This window comes from Procambarus clarkii, chromosome 54 (genome assembly GCF_040958095.1).
Source record: "Procambarus clarkii isolate CNS0578487 chromosome 54, FALCON_Pclarkii_2.0, whole genome shotgun sequence".
Taxonomy (NCBI): domain Eukaryota; kingdom Metazoa; phylum Arthropoda; class Malacostraca; order Decapoda; family Cambaridae; genus Procambarus; species Procambarus clarkii.
In genome coordinates this window covers 27550686-27569029 of record NC_091203.1, presented here as the reverse complement: position 1 = coordinate 27569029, position 18344 = coordinate 27550686, and the positions used below count along the sequence as shown (strand labels likewise).

The window sequence follows — 18344 nt, the reverse complement described above, 5'->3', positions numbered from 1 at the left end:
TGTCAAAGGCTTTCTGACAGTCCAAGAAAATGCAGTTTGCCCACCCTTCTCTTTCTTGCCTAATTTTTGTCGCCTGATCATAGAATTTCATTAAGCCTGTGAGGCATGACTTACTATCCCTGAACCATGCTGGTATTCACCTAGTTGTGCTTGCGGGGATTGAGCTCTGCTCTTTCAGCCTGCCTCTCAGCTGTCAATCAACCGTTACTAACTACTGTACTAACAATTTTTTTCCCCTACACACACCCAGGAAGCAGCCCATAACAGCTGTCTAACTCCCAGGTACCTATTTACTGCTAGGTAGTAGGGACATCAAGATGAAAGAAACTCTGCCCATTTGTCTCTGTCTAGTCCGGGAATCGAACTCAAGGCACATGATTAAGAGTCTCGCGCGCTGTCCACACAGCTACCATACCCCCTGTATAAGGTGTGAGGCCAGGGAAGCTACCAAGGAAGCCTTATTCAAAAAGCATGATAAGATTGTACTACTGTACACGAGCCAGGTCAGTTTAGGATGCACTGAAAAATAATAGTGGAGATGAGCAGTGGAAATGAAGGAGAATTTAATTTTAGTACAAATGGCAATACAATTCAATTCAATGTACTGTATAGTATTTTGCTGTGCAGTATACGAGAAGAAAAATGATTAAGGAAAATATGACAGACCTTTACACTCTCCATTTCTTCTGGTCCAGACTTGGAATTGTAGTACCGTGCCTGCAAAGATATAAACTTTGGGGATGCAGTTGCAAATTATATTACAATAAATATTTTCTAGTAATGTAAATATATCAAATAAGATACTGTATACATTATATCAAACTGTTCTTTTTAAATAATTTAGAATGACACTTTAATACAATTAAAGTACATCGGAGCTACAACAGAATGGGTTGAAATAAAATGAAACTCTTAGTGACGTGAAAATAGTTGGCTACCAGAACAAATCCTGGTTATCTGGACCACGGCAACTGTATGACCAGCCGCCTTAATTCCCCAAACCAATTTAGCATAAGCAAGATCAACATGGTATTCTTTTCACATTTTATACTTATGATTTACTAGTGAATGGATGGGAGTTAAATACACATCATGACAGTCAATAATATATATTGTCATATGATACAATGTGGTTCATGATTGTACTGCAATACAAGGACATTATTATAGAGCAATTCCCAAGGACAGGCAAGGCGAGGAGAGATGATGTTCTTATACTCTGGCCAGACAGACTATCTGGTGTGGGTCACCAGTTGCTTTTTATGTGGCCGAGGCAAAGTTACGTGATGCGGCCTGTGAATGTTCAAGGAGTCCCCCTTCCTCTTCGCTGGAGAGTAATACAAAATGCATTTCACTGGTGACCTTGTGTCAGCAACTTCTCCAGCTATGAATGAGACTGTCATTGTGCTACAATATTCCAACCACCAATAACATTAGTGTCTTAAAAAGTAGCATCATTGATTTGATATCTCCTATTTGAAAGGTTTTTGTTATCCACCCTGTCATTTTTCTTGCAATTGAAATAATGTCTTGTGTTCTTTAAAAGTACCAAAAGATCGTTCAACATGATTAATCCTAGACCTTTTAAATTGGTTTTTCTTTCAATAGTTTAATTTGACTGCATTTTATAAATGGGTCCTATTTGAATATCCTATTCTTTTATGCTGATGGTGAGGGAAGGGAAAAGGATGGTTTGTGGAGACCCAAGATGGAGGGGGGGAGGGGGGAGGACAAAAACCAGGTAAAATGTGAAAAAAAAACAAATATCAAAGTATTTTTATGTTTTGTGCAAATTTTTTTGTACAAAAAATTACATTTTTACACGAAAATGTATAATTTATAAGAAAATATTATTTGTATTTTTGCACACAGGCACCTTTGATCATAGCTGCACTTTAGGAGTTAACTTTAATTTTCTATTTCACATGCACTTTACTTTAAATAAAATTATACAATAAACTGTATTATGTTTTGAATTTGTCCATGTCTTTATCAAAGTATCTTTGCTCCTACCTTCTATCTACCAAGTAGTGCTTTCTAGCTTGATAGCATTTCTGATAGGTTATTGGAATACTGTACAGTATCTACAAAATGTTGCTGGCATTTTTGTAGTTGTATTCTATTCAGTAGTGCTAGCACAATTATGTTTAATCGGTACTGGTGGCTTCATAATAGGAACCAGTCAGATGCAAGAGACTTTGCCTTAGACATTTCGAGTTAGGTTAAGCTAAAAGTTATGTTTTAAATCACACACATTCCAAGTTCAAATCAATTATCTTTAACTGTTCTTGTGATATATACATAATACATGTAGTAGTATGCATCCTTCAGTCTCGGGAGACTATGTTGTGCCCTAGTTGTCAATCATGGTGCAGCGTCTGGTGTTACTGATGAGGCCAATCCGAGAGTGGCAGTCCATCCCACACCGAGCACAAACGAAGTTCGATTCTGGTCTGTCTTCCTGGCTACCAGCTTTCCTTCTCTGTCTCTTTGCCTCCGATTCCTTGGCAAGTGACTCCTCGAACTTGGAGAGACCTCTTTGAACAGACTGCCCCCAGGCTGAACGGTCTGCAGCCAGTGTCTCCCATATAGCAAGATCAACGTCCATGGCTTTCAGGTCCCTCTTGCATGTCTTTGTACCGTAGCTGGGGCTTGCCTGTTGGACGCTTTCCCATATACATGTACTGTACTGTAATTGGGTGTGATGCAGAACGTGTTAGCATATCGTTTGCAGATGGTGCAGCTACACTTATCTGTTTTAAAGATATTGTTAAAGGTCTACACCCCACCACCAATGATGTATTAAACCAGTTCTAAAATCTACGGAATAACAACAGTTTCCTCGCACCACCATACTTTAGATTTTAAAGCATTAAACTGATACATAATGAAATTCTCCAAATACATAATGGAGTATATATTCACACAAACATTACAAATTATCATGTCATTAGTATGTGTACAGGGAGTTCTCGCCTTACGAACATTCGCCTTACGAACATTCGCCTTACGAACATTCATCCATACGAATATTCTCCCAGGTCCCCATGTACCCCCCTTAATGCATAAAATCATTGTATTAACTCACTGAAGCGTCCCTTTGAATTTTGAGGCATCACAAACAGCTGTGCAGCAGCCACATGAAGTAGTGTCGTATGGGTGGAGGAGTGTGGTGGGTGGATGCATGGGGGTGTAGGTTTGTGTGGGTGGGTGCATGGGGGTGTAGGTTTGTGTGGGTGGGTGGGTGGGAGTGTGTGAGATACACTCCCACCAATGGCCTTTAGTTCTCAATGACCCACACACATGATTGATAGAGTTTACTGTGTTGGTGGGGTGAGGGCCCTGGGCTGGAGATAGGAGGAGGGTGGGGAGGCATTTACTCGTGAGGTCAATTACAAAATGGTGGACCACCAATACTTTGCACATGTATTTTCGTTTATTCATGAAATTATACCACTTCACTCTTCAAAAACAGCGACCTTTCACAAGCAGGATGACTATCTTTCAAGATAAATAATGATGTGGTCTTTTATATTATATGTCCCAAAAATATTGGTTTTGTGAGGATTTTTGGTGGCCTGGGAACGCATCTCCCACTTAAAGCATTGCACCTGTGGAAAATCTTGATCGGCGTTCTGAACAGATGCTTTAGAAACTGTCTCAAAATGTAACTCGTTTGTAACTGGGGAACTGCCTGTATACCATTACCATGTGTATATTATCACATATCACTATACTGTATATATATATCAGTCCCCATGGTGACATGGTAAGACACTCATCTAGCATTTCGCGAGTGCTTTGTCCTGTGTTCGTATCCTGGTCGATGAGGATTTACTGGGTGTCAATCCTTAACTGTAACCTCTGTTTACCTAACAGTAAAATGGGTACCTGGTTGTTAAATGATTTGGCGGAGTCGTATTCCGGGGAACATAGCATTTTGGGCAGGTCCTTAATCCTATGTGTGCTAGTGGCTGTACAAGAATGTAAGAACTGTTGTACAGTATATATAAATAAATTAATATAAATAAATATCACTCAGACATGACAAAATAAAAATAATCCTACGAAGACCAGAAGATACTCCAACTGGAATGCCAAATTAACACTTAAATGTTCTGGCCCATTGGCACATGCATGACCATAAATATTATGGGCATCACAGGGTTCTGCTCAGTCATGCCTAATACAGTAATTCACTGTCAGGGGACAGGAAGCCAGAGTGTATTCATACACGTTCGGCTTATATCGAGGTCCCCCTCAGGGACTAGTTACTGACCCTGTCCAGGAGCCAGTCAGCCAAGCGGACAGCACGCTGGACTTGTGATCCTGTGGTCCTGGGTTCGATCCCAGGCGCCGGCGAGAAACAATGGGCAGAGTTTCTTTCACCCTATGCCCCTGTTACCTAGCAGTAAAATAGGTACCTGGGTGTTAGTCAGCTGTCACGCGCTGCTTCCTGGGGGTGGACTGGGCCGCGGGGACACTAAAGCCCCGAAATCATCTCAAGATAACCTCAAGAAGGATACAACCCCACAACAAGCAGAGTAACTCCTAGGTACCTACTTGCTGCTAGGTGAACAGAGGCATTGGGAGAAAGGAAATGTGCCCAAGTATTTCTGTACCGCCCGGGATTCGAACTTGGAGTTCTCGATTGTGTGTCGAAAGTGAACCCGACTGTACTACCGGGACCCTTAATGTTTATACTCTTTAACATTGTCTCAGTTTATAGGAAATTTGGTGTCAAAATATTCCCAAATGAATTTGCTACAGTATAGACCCCCATACAAAAAGTTTTAATAATAGATCATGATTGATGGTGAAGATATATAAATTTTTATGAACATTTCAACATTCCTAATACATTTGTTAACATTCTTCATCAATTTTGCAACATAAAAAAAATATGAAAATGTTTACACATGATCAGTCTGAATCACCGTAAAAAAAAAAAATAACTTTCATACTTTTCCAGCAGGTAATTTGCAAAGCATAGTGCAATTTTCACAAATGGAGCAAGTAGAGTATCATGTTGAATGATACAGGAGGTAGTTGGTCCAGGTGATCTCTGTGGATGGTCCCCTGATACTTGTGCTAGTTCCCTGATAAGCTATTCATGCATTGTGCTCAACAAAATTAAAAATAAAAAATAAACTAAAGTGACTTTTGCTGAACGTTAAGTGTAGGCAAACAGATGATGTGTTTTTGCGTCATTTAATTATAACACTTCAGCATTCTGATAAGTACATAAATTCAACGTAGTAACTTAAAACCGAAACTAGAATAAAATGATTTTGGTTATTTGCTGATAACAAACATGAAAAATACTCACTTTAGAGTGTAGACAGTGCAAACTGTCTTCTAGTCACCAACTTCCTAAAAGAATCCCAGTTATGGAGAGGAGTCATCTGGCATTAGATGTGTGTAAGCTTGCAAACAAGAGACGGCAAAGGAGGCCGTCTTTCTTACTTGAGGCACAATGTCGCTCTCCAAGTTAATGAGGTCACAAATCAGCTTGTGTTGACCTTCAAATTGTTTCGATATCAAAGGGCACAGCTTTGCTAGGTATCCTATAAAGGTACACAGTCTGGCTCTCACAAGAGCTACTTTGTGGGTAATCAGTGTGCCCAAGAGGAGAATCACTGAATCATTTGTGCCAATAATTTGTTCAACTACCGATTTGTTTTCTGGCATTAACCTTAAAATCTGATTCAAAATAGCTAGCATATCTGCAACCAAATCTGGAAGAACATTATCTAGAGTAAGTATTTTACCAATAACTTTGCTGGCATTCAATACACAAACACAATCACAAAATTGTAAAAGAAAATCTGTTTCCAGATGAACTAGGTGGCAAATCACCATAGTAAGCTGACCCATTGTATCAATTTGGTCTTTGTCAAATTCAACTGTTCTATTAACTTTGTGAGTTTCTACCTTGAATATTAATTTGCAAGAATATATCAAATTTGGAACTAGTTTACACTCCAGATACACTTTTATCACATCTGTAATAGTAGGCTTCATTTCCTCCATGGTAAATGGTAGGAACAGCAAAGTTGCTATTTTGTTTGTAACTTGAACAGGGCACGTTTGATTTCGGAGTGGAGAGATGAAGAGTGATAATTCACTTTGCTCTAGGAATATGCTATAGTTTCCATTTAGAGTATCGGCAATAGTTTTATCCAAAAACCTGCACCATTCTTCGGTTTCAATCCGCTTATCATCAGAGTTAAAACTATGCAGAGTGAAAACCGCTGCACTACTAGTCTTGCCACTCATTACTGTTAAAACTCTGTCCTGGGTAAAAGGAGTGAAGCTTTCTTCATTTATGTTTGGCAAGCTTGGTCGCCCGTCTTGAATTAACTCCAGCATTCCATTGGAGGGCCTACTTCCACGTCTAGAAGAGTCAATGGAGTTTGCCAAATAATTGACCATACTATCTTTGCGGTCTTCTAGAGGCAAGGGGCCATACAACTGGAAGTCTTTTACATCCTCTTCCTTGAATCCAGGTTCCTCTGACAACCTGCTTAGCTTTCGAACAGATGCACCAATCACACATCTAGCATCAGTTTCTAAGTCCTCTATGCCAGCAACTTTGGGTACTGATTCTACAGATAATGCACTTCTGTGAACTTCTACCTCTACAACAGTTGTGTGCATGTCATTAGCAGTTACTAAATCTTCTGTGCTTTGAGCCATTTCCTCACTTGAGCTTGACACGTTGATTTGGATCATTTTCTCTCTCTCTCGACGTCGTACTGGGTGTGGAGAAGGGGATCTGCTTTCAGACCCCTTAGAGCTGCACACACCTGTTTCAAGACAAATCTCTGACAGTTTCTTCAAAGTATCTGCATCTATTTGTAGTAGAGTGCCATTTTCTTCTCTCTCATCCTGACTCTGTATGCTCCTACCTACTGATGGCACTACTGCCAAACTAACTCCTGTTGTACCAGGTAAGCTTGATGCTGGTTTAGAACTTGATTGGGTCTCATCTGTTTTTGTGGGAGATGCAACATTTATTATTACAGGTTTCCCTATCATTCTTGTCTGGCCAGCAGCTCGCTGTACAAGCTCTTTACACTGTTGTTCCTTGACTTGCTGTTGAGATAATGTTAGGGGATTTGTGAGAGGTATGCCACTTAGAGACTGTTGAACAAACACCAGCCCCTCATGAACCCAGGGATGCTCAAGCAAAGAGGGCCAAGTTAACCTCTTTCCTGGATCTTTTTCAAGCAATCCATGAAGAAAGCCGGAACAACTCTCACTTAATCCGCGTGGCCATGACACTGGCTCTGTCCTTACCATTTTGATAAGCTGAACAATTGATGTTGTACAAAATGGTGGTCTTCCTGTCAGAAGCTCATAGAGAATGCATCCTAAAGACCAAAGATCAGCATTATGATCATATGGTTGTTCTTCAATGAGTTCTGGTGCCATATATAATGGTGTACCTTTTACCGAGGTAAGTACGTATGTGTTAATCCCCATTTTCCTAGAGAACCCAAAATCACAAAGTTTTGCTTCACCAGTCAATGACAAAAGAATATTTTGAGGTTTTATATCTCTGTGAAGAATTCGATGGGAGTGTAAATAATATATGGCAGAGACCAAGTTGCATGCAATCTGCCGAACTCTCTCTTCTTCCAACGGCCCATTAGATTCTAAAAGCTTAAAGAGTTGCCCAGGAACATATTCGCTGACAGCCACAACTTCATTTTCGGTTTCAAACGAATCAATCATTCGAACAATGTTTGGATGTGCTAGACCTCGTTGAATCTCACATTCACGTCGCAAGCTCTTCAACTCTCTCTCTATTTTGTTTCTTTTGGGTATAAATTTCAGTGCTACTATTTGTCCATTGACTAAACTCTTTCCTCGGAAGACTCTGCCAAAGGACCCCTGACCAATAGCTTCCAAAACTTTATACGTGTCCATTCTGTGAGTCAAATCACAACCTGCAAGATACAAATATAATAAGCTATAACAATAAATTTAATTACACAAAGAAGTCACACTAACTTGGAGCAATGCGGTGATTCAGACTAGCATTTTGGGTACTCCCAGCTGTGCTTCTTACCCCTGTACCATGACATGGTGTAAGTTGTACAATCTGGGATTCCAATGAATCCAAGTATGGTAAATTAATGCTTTCCCTACACCAGAATGCAATGGGTGTTATATGAAATACTTGGACCATCCTCAGTAGGGGCCCCTCCAGACTTACTGTGAATTCAGTGGAATACTAGGGTGAATAACTTGTATAATATCCTAGTACAGTGGTAAGGGGTGTGGATGGGAGTATCTAGATCACTGGTTTGAGGCACTGCATTGGTTCAATTTATTTTCTCATTAAACTTTGAGTGATACAACAAAAAATAAAATATTTTTATTTTGTATTCAAATTACTGTATTTAAATATTTACATTGAAAAAATGGGAAGGAAACAAGGTATTGCACGATTCAGTAAATTGTCACAGAAGCTATTAAGAATAATAAATAATAATTTGTTTAGTCAGGGACAAGCAGAGTGTATGTAAACATGAACCTTGTTTAACATTGCCCAAGATAACATTATTTTGTTTTGTTTTTAGAAAAAATATATTTAACATCAGACAGGCAAACAGTTTTGTTTTTGTTGTTATTTTTAACGTTTCTAACGTAGAATAGAACATATTATGTGGAAGCCTACGGTTCTTATAGAAAGCACAATACAGTACTGTATATGAGGGCTACCTTAAATATTTAAAAATCACTATTTATACTGTTTTAAAACTAAACTTAAGGTTTACTGAAAATAACAACACAACATTCAGTAGTGTACATAAACAAAAATAAAAATAATATAGTGTATAATACAACCAATTGGCTATGTTAATAAACTATGAAGTGAAATTTTGCTGCTGCTGAAACTAATGCATCATACCATAGGAAACTAATGCATCGTAGAAGGGGCCCCCTACTGATCATGGATATAAACAAAAACCCAGCATTGAATGTAATAAAACCCCAATTTCTGGAGGAGCGCCAGTGGGTTCCCTAAAGTTATCTTCCCAAGATGGCGTCATACAAAAAGGTGACGTTAGTTACGGATAATTCTGTTTGGCATACTGGGGACCAGAGCCAGAACTTGGGCCTCCAGCATAAGACGTGCAGGGCAATGGTGAAAATCCACCACCTGGCCAGAAAAAGCCTCCAGAAAGTCAGCACAGCTTTACAAACAACTGGAGGCTTCACTGAAAATGAAGCCTCAAAATCCAACAAACAACTACTGTAAACAAGTCACACAAAGGGATTCACTGAAACAAGCTTGAAACTCGGTAGTAAGGATTACCACTACCAGGTGCTCTGACCCCAGCTCCCCAAGTCAGTTCTGGACCTGATAAGCAAATCAACTATGGACTGATGAACCTGAAGGGTGGCAGGACAACCGTGGACATCTTCAAGAGAAAACTGGACTGTTTTCTAAGAGAAGTTCCGGATCAGCCGGGCTGTAGTGGGTATGTGGGCCTGCGGGCCGCTCCAAGCAACAGCCTGGTGGACCAAACTCTCACAAGTCGAGCCTGGCCTCAGGCCGGGCTTGGGGAGTAGAAGAACTCCCAGAACTCCATCAAACAGGTATCAAGCAGGGAGCTACCTGGGCTCCTTCAGAAATTGACGTTTCATTACATTCAACACGGCTTCTGGAGGGAGCCCCTTGTGGCTATCTGAAGCTAACTAGCCACAGAGAACAAGGTTACTTACCAGGAAGGAGAAAGGTGGCAGGCACTTAAAGAAGGGACACCAGGCTGGGCAACACAGCCCTAAGCCACACACGATTGAATAGGCCCAGGAACATTAACCAAATACTGAGCTGCCAGCACTCTTGCTAGAATGCCAAAACCCCAGAGCCTGAATATCAGCCCAGGACATATTGGAGACGATGGCGGCCAAAGCTGCATATTTATAAACATCATGGCCCAAGAGAAGTCTAGCAGCAGGCTGGCTAGACTTTAAAACACTGCAGACAAGCTGAGAAAGGCAAGCCTTGGAATAGTGAACCAAGGAAATGGGATCAACCAACAAGGCATCCACCAAGATAGAACCAGTAGCAAGTAGGTAATGGCAAAGAGCTGCCACAGGACACAACAAATAAAGCACCCTTGGCTGAACCAATCAAGCATTGATCACCTAACCACTCTGGAACCTCATCAACCCATTCTTCCCCAGAAGAGGAGACGGCTGCAAAAAGAAACTGCCCGCCAGTGCCAAAAGAACAAAACCTCTGCCTCTGGAGAAGAGCCCAAATGAACAAATCCACAAGGGCCGTGACGAGGGTTCGAACCTACGTCCGAGAGCATCCCAGACGCTGCCTTAAATGACTGAGCTATGACATGGTAAAAGAATTGCAACCAGAAGTTCTACTGACTTTACTTGGACCCTGCAGCCTCTCCGAGACACAAACCAGGATTTTACGCAATTTCCCCATGCACTCGAGCTTGGTCAATAGGCTGTTCTACCTCTTCGCCCTTACTTCATTACACACAGAAATCACAATAGCGTGATGCATCAAATGAACATGGATTTGTTCATTTGATGCATCATGTTATTGTGATTTTTGTGTGTAAAAGCCCAAAGCTTCCGAACCAAACAGCTGTGATAGAGCACCAACAAGAAAACTGCCTAAGAAAAACGTCACAAGCTGAAGAGGAACCATAAACAGTGGTGAGGAAAGAAACCCAAAAATATGATCAAAGGACCAGTATGGCTCAGGAGGAGCACAAGACTGGAGGAGGAAAAATGCACAAAACAACTTGTGAGATGGTGTCACGGAGGTGTCGACACTGAACACCAGCACTACAATATCTGAACAATAAGATGTTACAGCTTTCGCTTTCACTTTCACGACCAAAGGGTTTGGTAAGGGTGGGTGGGGGTAAAGAGGATAAGGATGGAAATTCAGGAAAATCATGAGGGTCAAGTATGAGTAGGATGGAAAGTGTAGTGGCCTATCCACCTTGGCTTGGTAGTGTTTGTGTTGCTTTCAAGTAAATGGTGCATGTTGGCAATTTATTGGTAAGGCTATTGGGCTGTCTGGTGGAGGCAGACTTCTATGGCAAGCAGGAGGTGGGCTGTATGTGGGGCTGGTGAAGTTAAGCTTCACCTAGGACACTCTCCCAACTATTGGTCTTTCTGCACTGGTTGCCCATGGTATGATGTTTGTACGTTTTTTTAGTGAAAATTGGTTCACGGTGTCAGGTTCAATCTGAATGGAAGAACAAGAAAATGAAACAGATACCATTCAACAAAACAGAGCCACTTCATAAACCTTGGGTGAAATGTGACAAATTAGTACACACCCATAGGTCCAGGGACACTATCCAAGAGCCTCAGGACAGAACCAGGTGCACTTGACAAAGATGGTCATATGGAATGTTGGACAGAGAACAAATACTGTATGTTCAACGGTGAGAGGTCAAGAATGAACTCTGACGAATCTCGCTTGGACACCCAATGTATGGAAGACACCCCCTTGACCAACTATGCATGACCCTGCAGAGTAGTGGAGTAAATGACTGAGGCTGGAGTAGATGGCCGAGGCTGGCCCCATGACACCAATGGGGAGGGTGTGAAGCCCATCCCAACTGAAGGCCCTGAGACACCACATGTAAAGCCTAGGCATCCAAAGTAAAATCCCTGGAGAAATTGCACAGCTGTCCCCACCACACTATCATGGGGCATCCCACAAAAAATTAAAGCTCAAGTTAGCCACACTTCTTTGGACTTTCTGGGACGGTTAGGGTAATGTTAATAAGTTCCTCGCCTGCCGTGCTGACGGTGGGGGCAGCTCATGCCAGACCTCCTCCCCCCCCACTTTCTCCCATCATGCATACAAAAATGTACACCTCTATTATAATTAGTCTGCTGCATAGCCTGTTATCTCTAGCTTCGTGAAAATGTCGGTGCATGACTTCAAACAAAGGGTATAACCTGTATGACTCCGAACCTTCAGGCATTATCTCCCAAGTGTTACACTTCATGTTCACTCAGAGACAGTCACACAGGTTTGTTAGAAGAACAGAACTTAAATATTACTATAACATCATTACCTTCAAAAATATGCAGATAACACGCTCGTCGGTGTCAGTTTTAGTCTTCGCTCAACGTTATACAAAGCCTCCCGCTCAAGGTTTTGCATTATGTGGTTTGTCACTGCAGGAAACCAGTCATTCTTTCCAGTTAGGTTTAACCGGCATTACTGTTCAAATTTTGTATAAGGTCTTTTACTAGGGTCGAGTAGTTCTTCTTCTTCTTGATAGTAAGTGCAGTTTGCATCAAAGGTTTATCCTCCCGATGACCGCAGTACAAATGTTGGGAGACGCGTTTATGTTGAGAAGGATAAGAGTTTCAAAAAGTGTTTGTTGCGTTGTGTAGATACAGAAGCAGCGACTGAAACAGAGGCACATATGTTAGAGGGAGACTTGCCACACCGTAGGGCAAGATTCAAATTCAAATATTTATTTAGGTAAAATACATACATACAAGGGGTGATACAAAAATTGATAGATTTATAGATAGAGCTAGTACATACAATGTCTAAAGCCACTATTACGCAAAGTGTTTCAGGCAGGAAAAACACTAAAGACTAAAGATGTTGTGTTTATGTTGTCACATGTTTATTTATGTGTTTATGACACTAAAGATGTTGTGTTTATGGCGTCACATGTTTATTTATGTGTTTATGACACTAAAGATGTTGTGTTTATGGCGTCACATGTTTATTTATGTGTTTATGACACTAAAGATGTGTTTATGGCGTCACATGTTTATTTATGTGTTTAGGACACTAAAGATGTGTTTATGGCGTCAGCTGCAGTGAGGCAGATGTTTTCATGTTTGGCTGCTGGTGGTGCCAGGTATAAATGTCACACAGGTCAAATATGACCCAATTTATTGGTCGACTGGAGATATTTAGCCAGTGCTTTGACTATTTGATATTTTTCCTGTAACGAGAGGTCACCTCCTAACATACATGCTCGATGGTAAAGGGTATTTAAAGTGCGATAAATACTTGTTTGATATTTACTCTGGCACTATGATGTCGGAAGCAGTGAAGGAGATAGTGTTCGATAGCTTCAGGCACCTGACAGTGGCTGCAGAGTTCGTTAATATTCTGTTCTGTATTTAGAGCTGTGTGCTGCCACAGTTTGGAACTGGTCGAGTAGTTCCCGTTGTTTGTTGTGACGGCGTCGGGGCCTCGGTTGTGGTCTTGATCGCCGTGTACATTTTCTTTGATTGGTGGATTTGGGTAAACTTAATTTGATTTAATACAATACAATACAATTTTATTTAGGTAAGGTACATACATACAATAAATATTTACAAGGATTGTTTAACTTATAGGTATAGCTAGTACATACAATGCCTAAAGCCACTATTACGCAAAGCGTTTCGGGCATGATAAACTTAAATGACAAGCTTAATACTAATTGAGCATAATGAGTAGAATGAAAACAAGAAATGAAAACATAGATGAAAAAGCAGCACAAATACAATTATGTCGACAAACAGCGCTCTTTAAAGAAAAAAACAGACATTGGTTGACAATAGAAGGGTAAGGTAGGTTACAGGGAATTTATTAGGTATAGCTTCGCTTTTATTTTATTTATTTTATTTGTTTATATATATATATATATATATATATATATATATATATATATATATATATATATATATATATATATATATATATCCAAGAAGGTACATTGGGTTTGTGAGAATACATAGCATGGTGTTAACATTCTTGTAAAGCCACTAGAATTTTTTATTTATTTATATATACATTTATTTATATATACAAATACAATATATTTATTTATTTATATATACAAGAATTTAAAAACTCTAAATCTAAATTTAGAGTTCTAAGAGTTCTTACATTCTTGTACAGCCACTAGCAGGCATAGCGTTTCGTGCAGGTCCTTAATCCTAATTTTCACACACACATTAATTATAATAATAATGTTTATTCAGGTTATTCAGATAAGTCACTTCCTTGTTATCAGTAGTCGTTTTTGCAAGTTTTTTGGCATTGCTTTAAGATAGTGTTTTTTCCTGCCCGAAACGCTTTGCGTAATAGTGGCTTTAGGCATGAAATAGTGCTGTGACGATTGAGTGTGGTTAGAAACTTTAATTACAAAACTGTGTGACTATACAAAGTGTAAGGGCACTGGTGTGGCACGCTCTGTTAGGCCTAGCATCTCGCCCGGCCAGGGAATGAGGATATGGTGCCAGAAACACCTTCATGATCAACATGCTTCTTGCACATCTCTCCGCCAGCTCTCAAGTACTACGGTTTGTTGCCTGTGTATGTCAAGTTTTTGTCGAGTGTTAAGTATCTGTTAAGCAGATACTTATGCATGTACCACCAACTTCAATTTTTTTTTTCCGCGCCAACCTGCAAGGTGCGCTGTGACCTTGAAAATAGTGGAGCCTCATATATGCAGGCTGGCCGATTTATTTCTGCTGATGTTGTTTGATGGTTGGCGGCCCCTTCCACCCTGTGAATATGCCATTTGCTGATGTGCTGCTTTGTGGTTCACTGTGGAGCGAGTGTACCGTAATACTCTGCATATAAGTGTTGTGTCTTTAACGCCATGGCAACTGCCCTGGATAAGGTGCCGGGCAGCACATCACCGTTGCCAGATAGTGACTTTGTGGACCCATCGCACGCTCGTCAATTGTTTTCTAATGATGGTGCCACCTCCTCAGTGGTGCCCCACGACACATCAGAAGGCGGTGCAGATGATGAGGGATTCACGGTGCAAATGAGTAAAAGTCAGCGCCGTAAGCAGTTGAGAAGGGCACGATCAAACCCACCAAATTCGGCTGCTGTCAGACATGTGCGACTAGATTTTCCTCTGGGAACCACAGTAGAGAGAAAAGTGAAGTGGTTTTGTGAAGCTTCTGAGGCACATTATGATAAGGTCATTAAGTTACCTAGAGATGAAAGTGACTATGTCTTCGTTACAAACGATAGTGCTTTTGTAAATGTGTTGCTAAACACAGAGTATGCAGGCATTAAAATGAAAAATGCAGCACCTAGGCGTCCAAAAGTAAGCATTGTCATATTCAATGTTAATAAACTCATTAAGCCTGAATATCTTTGTGATGAAAATATTGTAAACTCTAAACGTCTGAGAAATGGACTCATAGCTGCCACATGGAAAGGTGCCACGCCTATACCGGACAGAATTTACTCTAGAGCAGCTTTAGGTCGGCACTATAACATTGCACTCTACAACCCTCCCCCTCGTAGGTGTTATAAGTGTCAACGATGGGGACGTCACGTAGCCAGGTACTGCACAAGCAAAAACTTTTTCTGTGCCGTGTGTGGTGAACCTCATAAATCTGAGGTGTGTTTTAAACTCATAAAGGAACTGCAGTCAGTAAGTGAAAAATGCATAAACTGTGGCAGGAGCGGTGTTCAAGTCTGGCACCTTGACTGTGTCAAGCGACCAGCTGCTTACGGCCAGGTGCCCGGCCCCGCCCACCCGGGAGGACGGTTGCCAAGTACAGCTGCCGGCTCTAATTCCTGTGCAGAGCCACCTGGACGTAGTGTTCGTAGCAGCTGGATACCAAATACTTCACCATCTGCCAAGCACCAAGTGCATCACGGGACCAGACGACAGGTGTCTGTTCAACCTGCGTCTGCCCGTCAGGTGCCAGGAACCTGCCTCCCGGAGGTGTTGACACAACACTCGCCATACCCTTCACACCACCATGAGCAGTTGCCAAGTGCTGCAATCAGTCCCATTCGCTGTTCAGAGTCATCTGGAGGTGATGTTCGCTCCAGCTGGCTGCCAAACTCACCACCTTTAAATTACGAAGTGCACAAGGGGACCGGTACCAGACCGAAGACTCGTGCCATCATCCCAGCTCCCCCACAAGAACCAGGTGCTGCATCTTCTGCCAGTGGTGGGCCTTCCCCTGATGTAGAGTGGCCACTTCCTGGTTCTGGGATAATGTCACCTGCTGTGAGACCACCATCCACAGCTGGACCCCACAGTCAACTGGAAGTGGGGGATAAGGAACTGGATCAAAATGAGACACATCGCAACCTCAGCCTCCCTACCACCTCGCCCTTGGGTCGCTCCACTGTTCAAGCAGTGGTTGCCCTTCGTGACCGGTTGCAGGAACACCAGCAGCATTCACAGCAGCAAACGGAGCGGCTGCAAGAGCAACTCCAACATGAGAAAAAATCCACCAGCGATATTTCGATGATGCTCACGCGTATGAGGGGACTTGTAAGCAATGACTGCCAAACTTCCCCTTCCACCCCTGAACCCTCCAAACATGTGTTCGCTTGCCTATCAGGGGAAACTTCTAGTGATCTTGAAACCTTGTGTAGTGGAACCCTTCCACGCAAGTTAACTGCCAAAGTTGTGCTAAACTATGTTCAAAACGACTCTATAGCTGGAAATGACAGACAAATTGTACTAGATCATTGGATGCAAATGTGTGACATTGGTAATAAACTAAGAAATGTTCCTGGACTTATACAGTAGTGCAATAGATAATATGTATATAGATAATAAATATTAAGTGAACTAATAATATCAATATATAATGCTGACTTTAAATGCACAAATAACTAAGTTATCCGTCCTTAGCTGGAACATTGCATCCCTCAAAAAAGGTTCTCAGATTTACATCACAAAGTAACAACTGAACACATCGATATTGTATGTCTCCAGGAGTGCAGAGTTCCCGCAAGAGCCTCACCCCCGAAATTGCCCTCATTTGTTTCTTACAACCTCAGATCCAGTAACTCTTGCATTATATACATCAAACAATCCCTACCCCATCAACTTCTGCCAGAAAAACAAACTGCCGGTCAACAGTATCATGGAGTGAGGATCTATGTGGGCAACTCTGTTCTCAATGTATTTAATCTATATGCTCCAGCAGGAAAGTTAAATTATATTGATCTTCCGGCCTGCGCTCAAGCAGAGCCCACCATCATTCTTGGTGACTACAATGCTAGACACAAGGACATTGGTGGCTCTCGCTTCAGTAACGGTAACGGGAATCAACTGCTGTCGCTACTAAATAGTCACCAAGATGTGCAGATTGTGGGTGACCTTGAACCCACGCATATTTGTGGAGGCATTCAAGACCTCTGTGTTGGTTTCAACGTCTCTCACGTCTGGTGCACGTCATCTATTGTAACAGATTTGTTGTCAGATCATCACCCTAGATTGACTACTCTATGTATAGGAAATACCATCCTGCCCGGTGGGACTTTCAAACGCAAACGGCTCAGTGTTCCTCCTGCTCGACGTGAAGACTTTGTTGCTCATGTGTCAGAGTGGTACAGCACTTATGATCCCTCCACAGTCCAGACATTTAACGACGGTCTAGTACAGAGCATTCAGATGTTTGTTGACCCTTTAGGTCGGCCCCCTGCACCATCCAATAGTCGCAACGATATGAAAGGTAATAAACGCCATGCCTATTACAATGACCCCAAACTGCGTACTTTGAAACGCACTGCCAGACGAGTTGGGCTTGCATATAGGGAAACACGTACGCCAGCAATGCTCAAGCTCTTTCAGAAAGCCCTAGCCAAGGCGAGGGAGCGCATGACAGAGCTCAGGCAAGATAACTGGGAAACTTTTGTTAACAGTCTCAACTCTCACACCCCCCTCAGCCAGGCATGGAAGGATATTAAAAGAATTAAAGGCGATAAGCTCGGCCAAGTAGCACACCCTCACCCTCTACACAGAGCAAACGAGTTAGTCGATGCTTGGGCAACCACCTCTAGCTTCAATAATCTTCCCCCAGACATACAGTTCAGATTAAATGCTGGTTACGGAGATCGAGAAAGGCTCGTTGACTTCATGCTCCACAAGGAAGATGAATGCAACGTGCCATTTACTGAGTTTGAATTACTCGCGGCCCTAAACAAAGGCAAAGCCACATCCCCCGGTGAAGATGGTATCACTTATGACATATTGCGTCTGCTCCCTTTAGTACCAGGGAATCCCCTACTTGAGCTGTATAATATGAGCTATGTTACTGGGGAACTTCCTAACTCTTGGACCAACAGTATAATCATTCCAATTCCGAAGCCAAATCAAGAGAATGCTTTCCGCCCAATTTCCCTTACTAGCTGCATTTGCAAAACATTCGAGAGAATGGTCCTAAACCGTCTCCTCCATCGAATAAGAACCATGCTATCCCCCCAGATATATGGCTTCATGCATGGAAGGAGTGTGCATCATTGCATCACCACCTTTCTTACCCTGCACACTGAAAAGTCATATACCACCTTCCTAGATCTTAAGTCTGCCTTTGATATTGCA

General features: G+C 41.7%; 1 protein-coding gene across 3 annotated transcripts; it reads right to left on the bottom strand.

Annotated features, from left to right (window-relative positions):
• Positions 1-400: 400 nt before the first annotated feature.
• On the bottom strand, positions 401-13231 carry fu (STKc_STK36 domain-containing protein fused). 3 transcript variants are annotated; one of them, XR_006774470.2, is made up of 4 exons: positions 13064-13231; positions 12087-12426; positions 5330-7955; positions 401-717 (listed from the first exon to the last, which is right to left on the bottom strand). XR_006774470.2 is itself a non-coding variant. In XM_045763830.2 (3 exons), exon 3 carries the CDS (start codon positions 7933-7935, stop codon positions 5389-5391), a length of 2547 nt encoding a protein of 848 aa, XP_045619786.1. In that variant the 5' UTR covers positions 7936-7955; positions 12087-12426; positions 13064-13231; the 3' UTR covers positions 2642-5388. The 3 variants fall into 3 exon arrangements, 1 of the variants encoding a protein (XP_045619786.1); XR_006774471.2 differs by lacking the exon at positions 401-717 and adding an exon at positions 1094-2689; XM_045763830.2 differs by lacking the exon at positions 401-717 and having other exon boundaries at positions 2642-7955.
• Positions 13232-18344: the final 5113 nt, after the last annotated feature.

Excerpts from the sequence above, each read along its gene's own strand:
- fu (XM_045763830.2), bottom strand. The coding sequence starts at position 7,935 with ATGGACACGTATAAAGTTTTGGAAGCTATTGGTCAGGGGTCCTTTGGC.